Source organism: Mya arenaria, chromosome 3, assembly GCF_026914265.1.
Source record: "Mya arenaria isolate MELC-2E11 chromosome 3, ASM2691426v1".
Classification (NCBI taxonomy): Eukaryota; Metazoa; Mollusca; class Bivalvia; order Myida; family Myidae; genus Mya; species Mya arenaria.
In genome coordinates this window covers 31,737,152-31,755,650 of record NC_069124.1, presented here as the reverse complement: position 1 = coordinate 31,755,650, position 18,499 = coordinate 31,737,152, and the positions used below count along the sequence as shown (strand labels likewise).

Here is an 18,499-nt window from a genome sequence, read left to right as displayed (position 1 = left end):
TCTATAAGCTATCAGCTTTCGTCACAATCGAGCTAAAAGAAATTTAAGTTTACATTAAGTAAAGGGAAGCTATCACAATAAATAAGTTTTATATGTTAAAGGCCATCTAGCCATGAGCTATTCGTTCACATACAGCAAATAACATTGTCATGTATATTGATCTGATCATAAGTTAAATAAGCAATTTAAGTCTCAAGGTGATAGTGGGAGTGGTCTTGTGATAAAGGTTTCCCCCCCTGCCCAAGATGTTGTGGGTTTGTCCCCACCAGGGGTACTTTCTCATGGCCTATCAAAAGAACACCCATACTGGTTTCTGCCCAGGAAATCAACTCGAGGGTGATTTATGTCAGCTTTTAGATGTTTTCACCATCAAGCTAAATGGAATAGTAGAAACTAAGTGATAATTAAATAATATCAAAAAGTCATGTCGACATCAGCTTGTATGGCAGGCGCCTATTGTAAGCCCTGCTTAACAGGATCACGGCTGAGGTCCCATGGGTCAGCACTCCGTTTACCACCTTGAGGCGATGTTGGGGGTGTCCCATGGAGATGGGGGTGTCCCCTTATCAAAGTGTCCCATGGGAAAACTCGGAACCAGAATGTACAATCCTAGCCTTCTTTCTTGTGTCACTACTCCAGTAGCTACCTTGTGGCAATGTCCGGGGCATCCCATGCAGAGGGTAGTCCTTAGTTTGCACTGCCCAAGAGAGGGGGTTTCCCCTTATCAACTTGTTCTATGGGAAATGTTGAAACCAGAATGTACATTCCTTACCTTCTTTCTAGGGTCACCACTCCGGTAGCCACCTCGAGGCGATGTCAAGTGTTTCCCGTGGTGATGGGCGTATCTTATCGGCACTGCCGCATGGTAAAATCACCAAGGCTCTCAGTATGTCCTCGATACCGGCTGCAACCAACGCTGACAAAACCAAGGGTATAGTAATTTCATTGAGTTACAAGTGCATCTTAACATTGATTTTATTGATGCTGGAAGAAAGGGTTATATTCACTGCGCCTTGAGTCTGACTCAGACTCAGAAAAGTAAAATTTTAGTTATGTTGTAGAAATGCTATTGTGGGAGCAAAGATGCTTAAATTTGTTCCACCTATTACAAAATAATCTGTTCTACAATCTAACAGACAATATTTGTAAAAAAATGTTATATTATAGATATTTTGAAACAATTAGTAAGAAATCAGTTTTCTTAGTCTGAGTCTGAGTCGCATATTCAGACTCAAGACCTTAGTGAATATGGACCCACATGTCATGTTTAACCTCTTAATCAGAAGCAGACATGGAATTTTTTAATTGTTAAAATTTATTTGAATACCATAATAATGGTAAATATTTATATAGCTGACCAAAAAACTTTTTTTTCTAGATTTTCTTACAATCCTAACAATTCCTAACCTAAGTTGATTTCTTAGAATTTTTCATATTCAAATTAAAAGAAATGTATAAGTGTTTTTAACATTTATGAATCTTTTATTCAATAAAGGACAATTAGAATAATGTATTTTGGAAATTCTTTATTTTTTAATTCATAAGTTAGGAAATGACTCAAGAAGTTTCATGAATACCCCCCTGGTCAGCAAATGCCCCTGGTCAGCAAACACCCCTGGTCAGCAAAGTAAAAACACTTCACAGCTTTTATATGTAATCTTAAATAGTTGGGAGAAGGTACATGATTTGAATCAATGATATTGATGTTTTTAAATTAATTGATTTTATCTTTCTAATAATTACAGATATTTTTATGTTATTTATGGATTAAACATGTTTGTTTGATTTTAGGTTCCGGGCTTAAGGGCAATGATAAAGCGTAAGTGTTTTGATTGATGCGTTTTCCTATAATTATATTTGAAATGTGTCAAACATGATTTTAGATTTTAGATTTGAATGCACCGCTAGCTTTGCTTGGAGCATTTAACCGCATTTATAGTTATGGGAGTGTTTCCACTTTTACTGTGTGTAAAATATATATTTCACCATTTTTATATATTAAACCAAAAGTATATTTAATTCCCTTCTACTCTTTTTAGACCAGTTTTATGTCCAGTAGAAGATTGTTATAAATTTGTGAGGGATACATTTTTGGACTTCATATTTAGTATTTAAAACTTCACTAAATAATATTTGAAAAACCTATGATGTTTAAAAGAAGCAAATTGTATTATCAATTTAAGACGGCTTGAATATTAGCCGAAATTGTCAAACACAAATTTGATAACAAATGTCCTCTACACTTACTTAACTTAACATTTAGATATTTTTTTATTCCCATATAGTCTGTCACTCTGTATAATTTATATGTAGCTAATTACTAATTTAATCCTTACATAAAAAATACAAGTACCATTTGAGTTCGTAGAATTTTGTTAGACGTAGAATTTTGCTAGACGATGTTCCCATACAAACGCTTATAGTAAATAGCCGTTTTTCAGGACCCCTTCATATCTCCTTATACAAAAGCTAATAGCTGAACATGAGTGAGTTTTCCATTCCTGACCTCAGTTTTGTTTAATCCTTGTCACGATCAATTTCGTTTGGATTGCATTTAATATTATCTTGTTCATACCCACAAATTCTCTTCCTTGGAATGTTTTGTTCTTTTGAGATATAAGTTATGTCTAATTTGGTTTGTTTACTTCTACCGTACTTCTTCTTGTAAGCTTCAGTTCAACTTTATTGATGTTTTGTCTATTTCTGAACGTATTAGCTTGTCTGATCATTTTCATAGAAATGAGCTTAGATATTGTCATAGCGCTTGTATTGTTTGAGTGGGATGGGGTATTCTTGTACAAAACCATACAAATATTCACTCTAATGATACATAGTACACAATATGCGTCTATCTTTACAAGCTCACAACAAAATATTGAGTTTAAAAAAAACAACAAACGAATATCAGAAATTATGTTGAAAGTTTATAATGCAACATAAAAATATACTTTGCACAAACTGAGCTATGCAGCTATAAGCTTTCAAAAAGATTTTCTTATTACTTAGAAATATCAATTAAAAAATATGATTGTATGATATGTGCGGTTATAAGATGGTCAGATAATGTATAACAGGGCAAAAAACTCTTAGCCCCTTTCAACAAAGATCATAAGGCTTCAGATCATAAATTTCCAAGTGTACCCTTTTTATGCCCCCACAAAGTGGCGGCATATAGGGTTGCCCTTGTCCGTACGTACGTCTGTCCGTCTGTCTGTCTGTCTGTCTGTCTGTACGTACGTACGTCCCGAAGATTGTTTCCGATCTAATTCTTGAAAAACGTTTGTCCAATCCTCACCAAACTTTAAACACATGTTTGTGACCATAATATCTTGATCAAGTTCGATAGTCATGGAAATCGCTTTAGTCATTTAGGAGTTACGGCCCTTTTTTGCCAAAAATACTTCAAAAATATATGTTTCCAATCTAATTCTTGAAAACTGTTTGTCCAATCCTCACCAAACTTTAAACACATGTTTGTGACCATAATATCTTGATCAAGTTCGATAGTCATGGAAATCGCTTTAGTCATTTAGGAGTTACGGCCCTTTTTTGCCAAAAATACTTCAAAAATATATGTTTCCAATCTAATTCTTGAAAAGTATGTGTCCAATGTGGATCCAACAAGTTTTTTCCTGCCTGAATGGCGCCATATAACCTATACAGTCTTGCCGTAAAACCCAACTCAACTCAACTTATCCTATATGTGCAGATTATCCTGAATAATCATTATGGCTTATTTTCTGTGACAAAAAATCGAAGTGGGGTCCTATGGACACATTTCTAGTTTTGACATTAACTGCGTTTAGATAAAAATATAAGGAAATTTATCGAATAGATTTTGCCTGTAACTTTACGTGGGTACCTGACCACTCTTAAGCAGGGTAAGGTTTACAACTAAGATAATCTTATTAAAATGGGGGTCCATGCTTAAGATAATTCTAGATGAGCTTAGAAAAACAGACAAGCGTTGCCTTTTGCTTTTGGTTCTCTTGTTTTAGGTCACACAGTGGTTTGTTTTCTGTTGACTTACATGTACCTCATTCTTCTGCGTTCGATCTCGTTCTTTGAAAGTTAAATATAACATGTTAATGAAGTTCACACCACCTGCACGGCATAACTCTGGTTTTACAAATATTCCTCGAGTCCGTATTTGATTTGAAACAAACAGCCCTGAAATTAACCCCATAAAAAGCTGTTATAATTGTCAATGTTAAACTAAATTAAACAAGCAGGTTTCTAGAATAATCAATTTAGAATGTATTTACATAGTAATTTGATGTTGTCACAATTTGTATATTATGCAACAATTAAATGGACTTGGTTTGAGTTATAATTACCGTACTACACCTATTTAACACCCCTGTCTTCATAAATAATAATCTTAATAAATTCTCACATGATGAAGATCATATAGTGTAAACCAAATAAACAACAAACGATGACAAGCAGTAATAGGTTTTACAGCAAATACAATGTATTAAAATGGGAAATATGTCTTCTCTAGTGATGTGTTTCAGGGTCATGGGTTCCTCTACCAGTTGAAACCCATTGGCTCGATATAGCTTGGCTCAATTTTCTTGTTGGCTCGAACTTGATGTAAAGAACTGATTTATGTTCACTTTTTGTAAGCATTCCCGCTTGACTCGATATTTGCTAGACTTGAAGTTATAATTTTGGACGGTCCCTTGGATATTGAGCCAACAGGTTTTGACTGTAGTAACATTTCTTTTATATCGTGTAGAACATATCTAATTTCATGCCAAAAATTGATTATTCAAAAAAGAACGATAACACCGATTTCTGCTAGTCATGGTTGCAATATAACAATTTAATAACCCACAGCACACATGTATGGCTTTGTTTGTATTGCGTTGTAGTGCGCAGTTTCACGACAGCAATGAGCCCTTGGAGGAGGAGAATGGCTTTCCCGTGCAGCACGTGCAAACTAAAACACCAAATAAGCAAAAACCTCAACTCTCTCTCTTAGATTTCCTTAATGAGTAAGTGGGTTTCTTTTAATAACTTTGCTGTCATAGTGCACTGTTTACGGGTATAAAGGTGTTATTTAGCTAGCTTTTTCATGTGGGTATCTGGATGCTTCAATATAAGACTTAGTGTTACAATTTTGGATGTTTTGGGCTATAAATAAGTCAGGAAGAGTTTTCCAATTGACCAACAAAATTGCAGTGTTGGCATCACCTTGCAGGAGTGTAGCTACACCAGAATTGATTTGCAGGCCCAGTTGGCTGGGGTGGGGTGGGGGAGGGGGGTCAGCTTACACAGACTTTAAATATTCCCCTTCACCAACAAGTCAAAATTGTAGTGTTGGCATCCCCTTGCAGAAGCAATGTTAGACCAGAATGGATATTCTAGCCCAACTATTTAACGTGGTTTACGGGGGCAAACTATCCCTGCGAGTTTCATTAATCGTGGCAGGATGTGCTTAGTTGCATTTTCACAATTTCTTGGAATAAAGTACAAGAAAAAAAAATTTAAAAAAGATTGGCTTATATTCTTACCTGAACCATATATTTCCTACCCCTTGAGTATTAAATGCATTTTTGGACTTTTTAAAAATATTTTTTTGAAAATCATGTGCAACCCCGGACCTTAAGTACCTTTGGGATGGATATACACCAGTGCCTTATGGTGCTATTGTTTTACATTATTATTAGATTATCAGAAAATTTATCAAAAAATACAGGTTTGTTATGACTTTTGAAGTCATATTCTAGTTTTTTGTCCTCAAAAATTTGGGCTGAAATAATTGCAGTTGGCTGTACTTAAAGAACTTTGAGTGAGAATGCCACAGAATGCGGGCACAAACAGTCGATAACTGTCTGGCTGAGTCTTGATTCAGCTGAAAGTACAAACAAAAAATACACCCATTTATATAATATTGGCATGGAGCTTTCCCAGGACACATTAGGAGTCTGTAGTTTGAATGATAAGAATGTAAAAGCATGTATCAATAGAAGGGGGACAATTTAATTCAAAAGTGTGTTTAAGTTTCAATGTGGTATTTGACCCTGATCCTGTATGCTGGTTAACAGTTGTTGATATTTAGTTAAACCAAATGTAAATAGGTGCATGAAATGCTCTGAAAGACATCTACTTCAAAAAGAAAAAACAACAACTAGAAACAGCTTATTCAGGGATGTGATTTGTTCGTGTATTTGCGGAATTCAGGAATTCAGCAGATCTTATAGCCCCAGAGACCAAAAATACATATAAAAACTGATTAAAAAAGGTTTACTGGTTGCTTATGGTTATTTTATTTGTCGTTAGTATTGACACTCAGTTTTCTTCAAATTTGAAGGAGATGTTTGAGGGCTTTTAAAAAAAAAGCCAGTTAAATGCTGCTAGTAAATCACCCTCTTTGACGCCCATTGAGGGCCTAAAGCACACCATAAACCCAGGCATTGCCAAAATGGTTTTATCTCTATTGAAGCAACTTCATTCTACCATTCTATGGCCACCTGTCCATCATAACTATGATCGTTAACAAAACAAAACAACATCACTATCATTATTCAATAATTGACTGAGAGTTTTCTTAGCTTGTAACACATTGTGTCATTATCGTTGGCAATTTAAATACAAACATGTTAGGCATTTCTTGGAAACCTGGCATGATATTCACATGAAAATGTATTCTTTGACTGCAATACATTGAATGAAATAAATTGTGCAAATCCAATCAATTCCACTTTCAGTATTTGTTAATATATGTCCCTTGTTCAGCCCCTTCAATTTCCACCATTTCAGATTAATTTTGGAATATTTCAGCTCGTCCAATTTCACAGACTCGGGTCTGAGTTCCCCGAAACAGAAGGAGGAGAAAAAACCAAAGAAGCCCGGAGTCTTCTCCCGATTCCACTCAAGCTACAGAATCAAAAAGGTAATGGAATTTTTGAAATTTAATGAAAATTGTTGTTTTTTGGAAGAAATAAATGGATTGTCAGTTTTTGGCAATTCCAAAGAGAAAAAAAGATAATAGAAATAAAACAACAACTTATATTTTAGCACCTATGGATGTCTCATACTGTAAGTCATAATTTATTGCATGTTTCCTTCAAACAAGAGGTTTGATGGCCTAATTTATGATAATTTTGTTCTTCAAGGTAACCCAGACATTGATCAATTTTTTTATGTTATCCGCTTTGTTGTCCTGTGATGTTGTGTTTGTCTTGTTCAGTTTCTGTTGGATTTTGATTCTTGTTTCTTTAAACCTAAGCTCATTGTTAAATCTCCGACTGCAGTGTTTGTCCCTGTAGTTTCAAATGTAGACTGGGCTTCTAAACTTACTGACCAGACTAGCCCGAAACAAGGCAGATTGACACGTATACCCATGGTGATAAATATAGAATAAGTTTGGCATGATTAAACCTTAAACCGGGATTGAGAGCTTTTAACCTCAGACTCTTGTACAGATGTAAAGATATTTTTTTGTTCGGACAGTTGCATCAACAACAATAGGAAGTACCTATAAATTCATTTAAATGTTGTTGGAAGCAATTTGGGTCCAAGTCCTACTTTGGGCATTTAGATTTAGCCATATGAGTCTGAAATTGTGGGGTTAGAGAGCGGGGTGCACTCTGGGAGCAAACAAAGATTTTATAGTATGCCATCTTCCCAAAGCATACCAAGAGAGCATGGTTTTTCATGGAGTTAACTTCGACTTCTAGTCATCCCAAAATAATATTTAGCCATTTATGTCTGAAATAGTGCATTCAAGTGCAAATTGTTTCTTGGATATTTACACAAGTAAATAAACTTGAACAATTTTTAGATGGGGAACATGCCATGTGCACCCCTATCTTAATCTACATGTGATAACCACAAAATTATATCTATTAAAATTCAGCTTCTAACTTCCAAGGATTTTGCCATTTTCTTTAAAGCAAAAATATTCCTTGGTGAAAAACAACAAACTCGTCATAATGTACAAGTATTACGTGACCTTGTTTAATTACATGTAGGTCTTGTAGGTCTTACGCAGACAGATGTTAAGATATAGGAACATTTACATAATTATCATTAGTGTCGCTCATAGTTAGAAAAGGTCTTCCAAAGCTGTTCAAGTTGTATTTCTCTCTTATATTCCTCAGTTTTTTCTTGCCAACTTGTCATGTTCTCTTAAGTTCAACCTTTTAATGATACATTGAGTTTCAACACAGATGTTTGTAAGGTACAGAATAACTTTTTTGCTGTAGTACATAAACCAAGTTTTCTGTTGAAAGTTGCACTCGCACAGATTAATTTTTTTGACAACTTTTTTATGTTTTGTCTTAGAATGAGTCATTTTTTGCGTAAACTTGTGGAAACCAATGATAGACGACTGCTGACAAAAGATCAGATTGTAGTTTTTCATTTCTGTTTAAAGTAGTTTTTCATTTATGTTCGAAAATTTATGTGTTACTTACGCTTCAAAAAATTAAAATCTGCAGTTTCCCAAACAATTGAGATCTGTTATATTTTGAGTTATCTTACATGACCGAATTGAAGGCATTGATGCCAAATAAGTCAATTATCTTTTGAAATGTTAACTGTCTGTGAGAATGCAGCTTTAGGGTTTCAGTTATGCACTAGTCATTTGTAACCACGCCCCCCGCGGGGACTTTGACTTTTAGTCCACCCAACCCCGGGTAAAATCCCCGCCCTGTGGGGATAAACAGATGGTAAAATCCCCGCCAAATGCCCCCACACCCCAGGGACCCTAGGTTAGGCCCATTCCCCGCTATATTTTTGCGAAGACAAAACCACTGCATTCACCCAGCACTGCGGGGCCACCTGGAAGGTAAAAACACGGCCAATTTCCCCGGCTATCCCCGGTATACCCCCGGACTTGGGGGGCCCGTGGTTACAATTGACTGGTGCATTACGCACTTTTCAAGATTTCTGTATTAGGTTACATTAATACCTGAATGTTGTACATGAGTGCTAATTGATGAAGATAATTACATTGTAAATTTTGTTCAAGAATTTCCAATGTCAGTGCTCTAGATTTGGATGAGTTATTTCTAGTTTTGATCGACTTGTTCACTTACATTTACCTATCTTTAAGGAGTTCACTGGTTAAAGGAGCTTTTCTGTTATTTCAAAGAAAAAAAGACAAGGTACGTGATGGCCCCTGTATCGTTGTTGTCAGCGGCAGCATTTGCCAACTTGTCATGCAAAACTTGAACCTCAACTTGGGCCATAACTCAAAGATTGTTCAAGATAATTTAAATGAAACTTGGTACACATGTTGCCAAAAACAGTCATAATGCTCACGCTCTGCAAGGCCCATAACTCTTATCTAAATAATGATTGAGTGATATCCCTTGTTAGATTGATGAAAAAACAGATGAACATTTGTGTTAAATGCATGACGCTGAAGTTCCTCGAAAATTGAAAGAAAAAGAAATAACCTTGCTGATATTCCACAGTTAGACATTTACTTGAACATATATGAATAATCTAATTCTTAATAAATTGCGAAGAGCTAAATATAAGTATCATTTGCAAAACTAAAAATTGTGCCCATTTAGAACTATATTTTTTTTTAACATTTTATAATAGTAATTTTTTGAAACTTGTAAGCTTAAAATTCATTGGCTTTTTATGGCCTTATTACATGAACACCTACAGTTCCTTAATTCCCGATCTTGTTTCAGAACAAAGAGAAGGAGGGAAAGGAGAACAAACTACGTGCCGCATCCCATCGCTTTGTGCAAGTCAGCTTCAGTAACGCCACGACCTGTGACGTCTGCCGAAAACCTCTCATAAACAAACCCGCTTCAAGTTGCCAAAGTAAGTATCGGTTGTCAAGGTTTTTTTCAATTATTTAGAGAAAGAAGGACTTAATAGATTATCTGATATTTTGAGCTTACCTTAAAGTAAGTAAGTTTTTCTAACCCAGATAAACAAAAATGTTCATTTATGTTTAATTTTGCAAAAATGATCATGACAAGTTTTTCTTTACTTACTGGTTAAAATATTTTGTTTATTTTTGTTTATCTTAATCATTAAATCAGTAATTGTTGAGTATATCCGGGCTCTGAATTTAATGGTTTGATAAAATAAAAATAAATACTATCCATTTTAGTCTTTGGCGCACATGTCTCTATACTAACCATTGTGCATGCATTTTCGTTTAAAAGGCACTAAATCCAACAAATTATGGCATGGAACATTGGTGGTCATTTTTGCTAAAACTTTATTTGATCAAAAACGATTCCATTGACAGAGTCATGGGGGTAAACACTAAAATTATATTTTTTCAAAATTATAGTACATTTGATTTTGTATGTGCTAAATTTATGGAAAGGAGTCCATAGTGGATTGTTGTTGCAGCTTCATTTGATCAACTGTAATAGTGTGATAATCTTTGTCTATAGATTATCTATAGAAGCTTTGATATGATGTTTTCCCTTTATTTCAGCTTGCCTTTTAAACGTTCATGACAGTTCCTGTAAGGAGCACATAACTGCCTGTGATAAATCAAAACTTAAGGTAAGCCAAGTACTGTTTATCTCCCTTTGTTGTAACTAATCATGCAAGGTATTTCATGGTAAATCTTTGCTTAAAGTATGACTATATATATTTGATTAGCTTGTTTTAGCTGTTATTGAAGAAATGTTTTTGAGGAATTGCCTTGGTGTTGTTGTCAAAATCGACAGGATAAAAACTTTCAGCTTGACCATAAATAAAATATGTTTGTTTCGGGTTTCATGCCCCCAAAAATAGGTTAGGTAGGTTGGATTAATTTTGGGACTTTTACAATTTTTTCATGAGGCAAATTTATTTAATCATTATTAGCATCACTTTAAAACCAAAAGAATTTTGATCAACATATCAACAGATACATTACATACTATGTACAGCATGGTCCATAATGCTGGATTAATTGATCATAATTGTTAAGTTATGCTGCTTTTTGGGGGGTACTAAAAAACAAACAGAGGAGCATTGGGGTTCCCTCTGTGTCTCTTGTTTGTATGTTTAATATGGAGTGATTTTTGGTTAGTGTAAAAAATTAACAATGAATAAATGCTCCATGTGCATTGGCATTGAAAGAATGCAGCTTTAAATAAAATGGTATACTTTATGGTATAACTTCATAATTTAGAATAATCGACCTGCACTAGCAGTGTATTTTGCCAAAAATTTATTGTTATTTTATTGCCATTAACACTTCATGGTCGTTTAATTGGAATAAAATGGAGAAAAAAATTGTGCACCTAATTGCTTTCTGGCTTACCACCTCATTGGCAAAGTAATGTTTAAAGCACAGTGAATTATCTTGTGAAATCACAATTTAACATAGGTTTGTTCTGCGCTTAATGTACTTAATAATTGGATTTTGACAGGTACCCTGTTATAAAGGTGTAGTAATGATTATGTCATTGTAATTTATGGAAAGCCAAGACACTTTACAAATTAGTACAATAGGAAATGCAAGAAGATTGTATCTTTAGACAGGTTAATAAAGAGTTAACATTATCTGGCCTTGACCTTAGTTAGCAAAGCTGTATGGGTCATTAAAGTCAGTTTTGTATATAAGCTTTACTATGGGTATTTTGTGTTCATGATAAACAAAAAAATTATAATGATGCCGAATTTGGTGATTTAGTGATTTGGTATAACAAGAGGGCAAATTTAGTGATTTGGAAATCTGCATGACGAATTTGGTGATTTGGTTAACGAATATGGCGAATTAATTGATCAAGGTGAATTTAGTGATTTGTTGAACCAGCATGGTGAATTTACTGAATTGGTAAACAAGCAGAGCGGAAAATAAACACTGAAATCAATTCATGTGGATCAAGCTGTTTAATCTTGTAATTTGCATAAAAGGCTAAAGATTAGCATGTTGAAATTTGACTGATAACAATGTCCTTTAAAGATGGGGAGCTCTTCATTGCCCCATAATTTAAGGTAAAAATGGTTCTAATTTAGTACTTCCTGTCTCATTCCCTTGCTAAAGGTGGCAAATAAACAGTAAACTGATAAAAGGACTGCATTGCCAAAACTGAGTAAAAGGAATATTTGTCAAAGTGATTTGAATCTTATCGTTAATCTCAGATCAAAATTTGCAACACATGAAAATCCAGGATTTAAATGAAAATTGGGGTATTTAGACTGGTTATTAACTTCTAATGTATAACTGCCCCGCTTTCGCCTGCTTGGGAAGTAACTTAAGAAGTAAAACAAACACTCAGCAGGTTTAAACTTTTGTCATAAGATTTTGATATTGATAGTGAATTGGATATAATTGTGATTTACCTGTGTTGTATACACCAGTATTGGACATTTAAAATGAATCGATCATGAACCTTGTCGGGCTGATATAATCTGGAATAATTTATGATAAATCAAACACATGAATACATAAAAGTAGTTGGCTTTTCATTATCATTATCATGCTGACTTTGATCAGGATTGGACATACTTAAAAAAAATCTTTGAAATTCTATGAAAAATATGATACAATAATTGGGATATAACTGGCAAAGCTTAACAAAGGATATAAATCAGAAAAATGGAAATGTGCTGGATTTACTTACAAGTGGGATTGTTTATGTAATATTGATCAATCAAGATCAGATCATGTATTGAGAAACTTGTGAAGTTTTATGTTATTAAAAGGCCTTAAGGAGTTTTGGTAAATAAATACACAGTATGTATATGGCTGAGTGACTATAAGCGAGCATTTGACAGCTGTGACCCATAACTGTGTAGTGTGCACAGATAACTTGATACTCCTGCCATAGTATAATATCTCTCAAACCTACTTTGTAAGTGCCTGACACAGGCTCTTATACAGGTGATTTTAATTGTTTTCCGTGGTTTAAGAGAAACAATTAACGGGACTCATACGAGGAGACTCACTGTTACCAGTTCTGTTTTAAGATATTCAGATTATTTGGATCAATGAAGAAACCACTGATTTGTGTTTGTGATGAAAAATGGAAGGTGACATTAACTGAATACCAGCTTGTATGAATGTATGAAAGAACTTGTATTAAACCTGAACAGGAGATAACTTTGGTAGCAGATGCAAGAGGAATCATTCATATGAGGAAGTGTTATTGATGTTGGATAGTCATTTCAGTAATATTATATCACCTTAAATAACTTCCACCACACGTGTGTCGGGCATTAAGGTGCCTACTGGGAAAGTCTGCTGTTTTCATAACAGCGCTAATGTCATTGTATTGATTTTCCTGTGAAGTTTGTTAAACAATGGACTGTGGAATAATATTGATTTGGAATGTCAATACCTTCTGCCATAACTGGTTAGCAAATTAATAAGAATTATTCCAACTATGTTATCTCTATGTTCTATGTGCATGTAGGGCTTGATATAAACACTTGAGAATTAAATCGCCAGTCAAGATAGCGATCTGTGCTGTGAATGGAGTTAATTCGGTGACACCCACAACGGAATTCCTGAAGATCAGTATTAAACCCCTCTTTTGAATAATCCCACTGTAAAATGTTTCAAATCAGGAGTACATGTAGTGATGTGTCTAATTCTTTTGGAAAAGTGACAAAGGACGTAATGCTTCAACTTGCTACTTGTATGGTAAGGTTGTGATGCTAGATTTGTGCTTTTTATGGATGGTCAGACCATCAAGATGACGGATCAGTATTACTACAACTGCCTAGTCCCAGATGCCATCCAAGGCAAGCCCAGGATTGGGGCAAGTGGGGAGGAGTCCCCTCCTCCCCCTCCACCTAGACCTCCAAGATCTCAGGCCACCTACAGCGCCCACAACAGCCCCCAACCCTACACACAAGTTCAACATGTAGGACTTGAGAAGCACAGGCCAAGAGATCATTCATTACCTAACTCTGAACAGCATGGAGTAAGAGATTTCTTGCCTGAGGCAAGGAGTAGAGGGTCGGAAGTTTCGCCCAAGTGGTTTCAGGATAGTGCAGGTCGAATATACAATGACCTTGAAAGTGGTCAGAGTCAAAGTCCAAAATATAACCATGGAAGGTCAAAAAGTTTTCAGTATGGATCAGAGTATGAGTTAACTGCACAAAGTGCTCCGAATTACTCAAATTTATCGCCAGTAGTGTCACCGAAGTGGAACAAAGTGACGAACCAATTTAATTCCCCGCCGTATGATCCGAACATGTCTGTAGCCAGTGAGCCCACCCCGTCAATGACAGAAATGTCCCCTCGTTTGCCAGATAGGTCACCAAGGAGACACACAATAGACGCTAACATGCCTCTCCCTCTTAGACTATCATCCGCTGAGAATTCCCCTGCTCTGCCTGCAAAAAGTCATGCACGGCATGGCTCTAGTGTGGATGAGTATTCCTCTGGATCGTTTAAGGAGCTTGCCCCTGGAGTACCTAAGAGTACCCCCAGGTCTGCAGGGTTTGAGTACTCGCCTTCATACGAGTACCCTCAGTCCTCACCCCGCAAACAAGAGTGCCTTCAGGTGGGTTAGGTCAAACCGATTTATTTACTTATTTTAGACTGTTATTCACTTCATCATACCTGTTTCTGGGTTTGTTTCCTTGATAACAAAAACAAAGCTTATGCTCATTTTAAGTGACCATGAGAAAGTGTGCCTTGTTTGGCTCAACCCACAATCTTTTGGGTGTGGGGCTTATGAGTCTGTCATTAATCTGTTGTAATTTACTTATAACTGAAGGAAATTAAAGACAAAAATCAATGAGGATATTTTCAATGTATCAATCATGATTATATCACACATGACCTTGATCCTGCTGTGCCTGCCAAGGGCTTCTATCAGGACATCAATAAAAATGTTGCAGTCATCAGAGCCCTTGAGCAGTTTGTGAACCACTCCCCAATGTTAGCTTGATCCACATAAGGCTGATATGAGGCTAATATGATTCATTCTCAAGTCCATAAAAACCAGTAGTTGCATCTTTTTTGAGCAGCCAAGAAACAATTAACCTTTGTGGGGCTTGAACCTACAAACTATTTGGTGGGTGGGTGGGTGTTAGGGGGAGACACCCATACAACCTTCTGGAGACCACTTACCTTCAGCTACCGCTGCATGTTATGTAACAGGGCTTTTTCTATAGTACCCACGGGTCCGACTATCGGACCCATTCCCAAAGCAAAATATAAGATATTTTTCCCAATTTTCAGAAAAAAATCCCAATCAAAATAAAATTATTTTTTTTTAGAAAGTCTTTTTACATGTACTGGATCATTTTCAACATCATATCAATTATGTGATGTTATGTTTTTTTGATAATTGAATTCGGAAATCATTCATTTTCATCACATTCAGATATCTGTATAAAATATAATCTGTCATGATCGATTTATTGCAATAGATATTACACCCAAGGATTGATATTTCAGCCATTTTGGGTATTTTAAAGGGAAATAAACTAATATAAAACCATTTCCTAATTCGCTGGAGACTAGACAGCTTTTTCTTTTAACTGTAAAATTTCCCAATTTCGGCATTTTCACGACGCAAAATTTCCCAAAATGTCTAGGGTCTTTTTCCCAAATTGGGCAGAAAAAGCCCTGTGTAATGAATGCTTGTCCATATCCAGTGTGAGAACACCATAAAGGTTATCATCAAACAATTAACTGAATTATGCAAATATTTAGTCCACTTGATAACATTGTCTCAATAATTAATTGTTGTCCTGTATTTAGATGTTGAATCATCCTTGGTATATTCAATGAATGTGTATCTGGATAATAACCAGCCATGATTATGAGGGGCATGATTAGGAATGAATCTGGAGCATTAGACTAGCTAGGAAATTACTATGTAAATTCAAATCCAACCATTTTCTTAATGAGTCAGTTATCTTGGACAACAGTGTCTTCAGTCAATGGTTTTACTTTTCACAACTCTGTAAGGAATATTTTCCTGATACAGTATATTTTACATCTAATTTATAATTTAACGTAAAAGAACTGATCAATATTTTATAACTGTCTTGGAAAACAAGGAATGACAAAGTTTTAAGTCTGCCAGTTAAAAAGCAGAGTTAGTATGAAGGCGCTTTTTACCCGACTTCTATGGAATGATCAATCACAAGAGATATTAATACCCTCTGGTTGCCATGCAATGATATATAACAAGAGATCTTGACCCCCACCATCCACCCCCCAACCCCCTAGTGGTGAGAGAGTTGCGCTTACTCTTAGGGAGTCTGTTGTCGCATAGAATATCTCCATCTTACGTATAAAAGTAGCGTGTGCATTTGGTGCTCTTTTTCTATTGGTTAACTAATTCATTTTTTAGAAAAAGGGGTTTTGAAAATTTGATTACAAGGCTTTTCTGCTGTGATGGGAATAGCCTTCGCTGCAGTCATGATTTATTTGTAAGTGAAAGACGGTCATCTTGACTGTACAAGAACACGATATAAAATGCCAGCAATATAAAAAAGTTTATGAATATTTGTCCATCTTCGCAATGAAAATACTGTGAAATTAATCATAAACGGGGAAGTATCTATAAATAAGTATTATATACCTCCCAAATATTATTTTAATAGGTGACGTAACATGCATCATTCTTCCCATGACATATTTGCAAATCTACGAAAAGGATATGATCGAAATAGTAAAAGCATTGTTTATCGAAAGTCCTGGTGTAAAACCAAACACCTGAACAGACGTGTCATTTAAAATTAATGACTTCTAATATAAAGTAAATCACCTTTAATGCTTAAAGCTAAATCAGGGTTTTGTTTCAAATTCGTAAAGTGATTCATACCAATGGTTGATAACAGGCTAAACTGATGGATGATTTTGGGCAAGCCCTGTATAGCCTATCAAAATTATGCATCTTTTTGCGCCATTTGAAATTCGATACTTCTCTTTTGTATACGTCTTGTGCAAACCATTAATTACCTGTTGTACATTGATCTGCACTCGGTACTTTGGTTTTCGTTACAGTGCGTTGAAATTGACTCTTTTTTACATGTTTTTAGATCACTTTGAAGATGATACTGTAATTTTATCGCAGTTATAACAAAAGTGTGACCCTCATACAGAATTTTATGTGAAATTTCCGCAGATATACATGTACACATAACGAGGAAAACCAGCTTGAACCCATTGATCTGTTTTCGTACCATTTATTATTTTCTCAATTCAAGTGACACTCTTGTTCAAAATTAATACTTGCACATGTATACCAAACATAGATTTTGAGTGATAAAACTTGTTACTAATAAAACTTCTTACTATAAATGCATATATTTATGAAAATTATTAAATACTGATAACAATATTGTTACCGTATTAAATTAGCTGTAAACATAAAAATGTTAAATGATTGGTGAGTGCTAAAACATTTCCTGTGATCTACTTTTGTCTCATAAAGTAGAAAAACCATGTTTTCTGCACCTTTCTTTCAAATTAAACACAGTATCCTTCATAAAAATAAAATTGTTTTCGACATTTCATTATTCATCCTTTTTGGTATATATTAAAACGATAGTATCAATTGTGGAAAATCTTTTTTGGGAGTAAGAGTGCATCTAAGTCAAATGCTTATTTCGCTTGGATAGCCATTATAACATTGTTCAACGATGCATTTATGTTTTTAGGTTATATATACATGGCTTATCAGCCAAATCTTATAAATCCCCACCAAAATTACAAATAAATAATCGAGAATAAATTGGAAGTTTTGAAGTAAATGATCTGACCCATGAACTGTCACATACGTATTGAATGCTAAATATTTTGTACAGGTCAGCTGTCAGGGTTTATACTCCTGTATACAGCGTGTAAACAATTAACGGGACGACATTCCATTGTCAAACAATTGCACTGCAGATATTTTTGTCCTATCATTAATAAGACAGAGCTATATTAGTCAGTTTTGAACGGCAATGAGTGTATAGTGATCTATGTATTGTTTATGAAATGTTTGACTTATTGTTTATTTTATCAGAGAAATTCTGTTCGTCAAATCTATTTCAAATATTCAATTCAGTTTTTAGAATTGTTATTTTAGTTTTTATTGTGTGGGCAGGTCTGGTATTTGAAAGTATTTTCTGATGAATAATTTTTGTAACTCTATCCGTCTTGTGACTCAAGATTATTATAATTCTTTACTCCACAATACAGGACCTAAATTCATTTGTTTACAAACAGTTGCATCCATTATTGAATGTAAACATGCTTATATTTGTCTTTTACTGAAAATCATACACACAAATGTTTTCCCATTTATTTGTGCAAATAAAACAGACAGACTACTAGACCACTGGTCTACTCAGTTACCTGGAGGTGTAAAACGCGCTGATATATTTCACAAATTGTACGCTTATACCATGATTTTTCATGAATCTTTCTTCAGCGTATTCATATACACCATTTATTTACCAATTAACTTGGTCGTAATCTTCAGTAAACATGTGAAATCACCTTATAAGTGGAAATTACATTCTTTACAGCATACTTGGATGGACTGAACCCTTTAGCGGCATACAAAATAGCCTTTTATGGATGTTAAGTTTATCGCTTTAATAAAAAGATTTC

At 34.9% G+C, this 18,499-nt stretch overlaps 1 protein-coding gene across 12 annotated transcripts in view; it reads left to right on the top strand.

Moving 5' to 3' along the window:
- LOC128227046 (rho guanine nucleotide exchange factor 28-like) overlaps positions 1 to 18,499 on the top strand; it is a 115,941-nt gene that overhangs the window by 64,116 nt on the left and 33,326 nt on the right. For 7 of the 12 annotated variants that reach the window (XM_052937226.1, XM_052937232.1, XM_052937230.1 and 4 more), the window contains 8 exons: positions 784 to 931; positions 1,792 to 1,819; positions 2,442 to 2,486; positions 4,878 to 5,000; positions 6,790 to 6,901; positions 7,027 to 7,047; positions 9,660 to 9,795; positions 10,427 to 10,497. In XM_052937226.1, coding sequence (XP_052793186.1) covers positions 784 to 931; positions 1,792 to 1,819; positions 2,442 to 2,486; positions 4,878 to 5,000; positions 6,790 to 6,901; positions 7,027 to 7,047; positions 9,660 to 9,795; positions 10,427 to 10,497 — 684 coding nt within the window. The remainder of the gene's footprint in view (positions 1 to 783; positions 932 to 1,791; positions 1,820 to 2,441; positions 2,487 to 4,877; positions 5,001 to 6,789; positions 6,902 to 7,026; positions 7,048 to 9,659; positions 9,796 to 10,426; positions 10,498 to 18,499) is intronic. The other 5 variants (XM_052937236.1, XM_052937225.1, XM_052937228.1 and 2 more) reach the window with 4 other exon arrangements.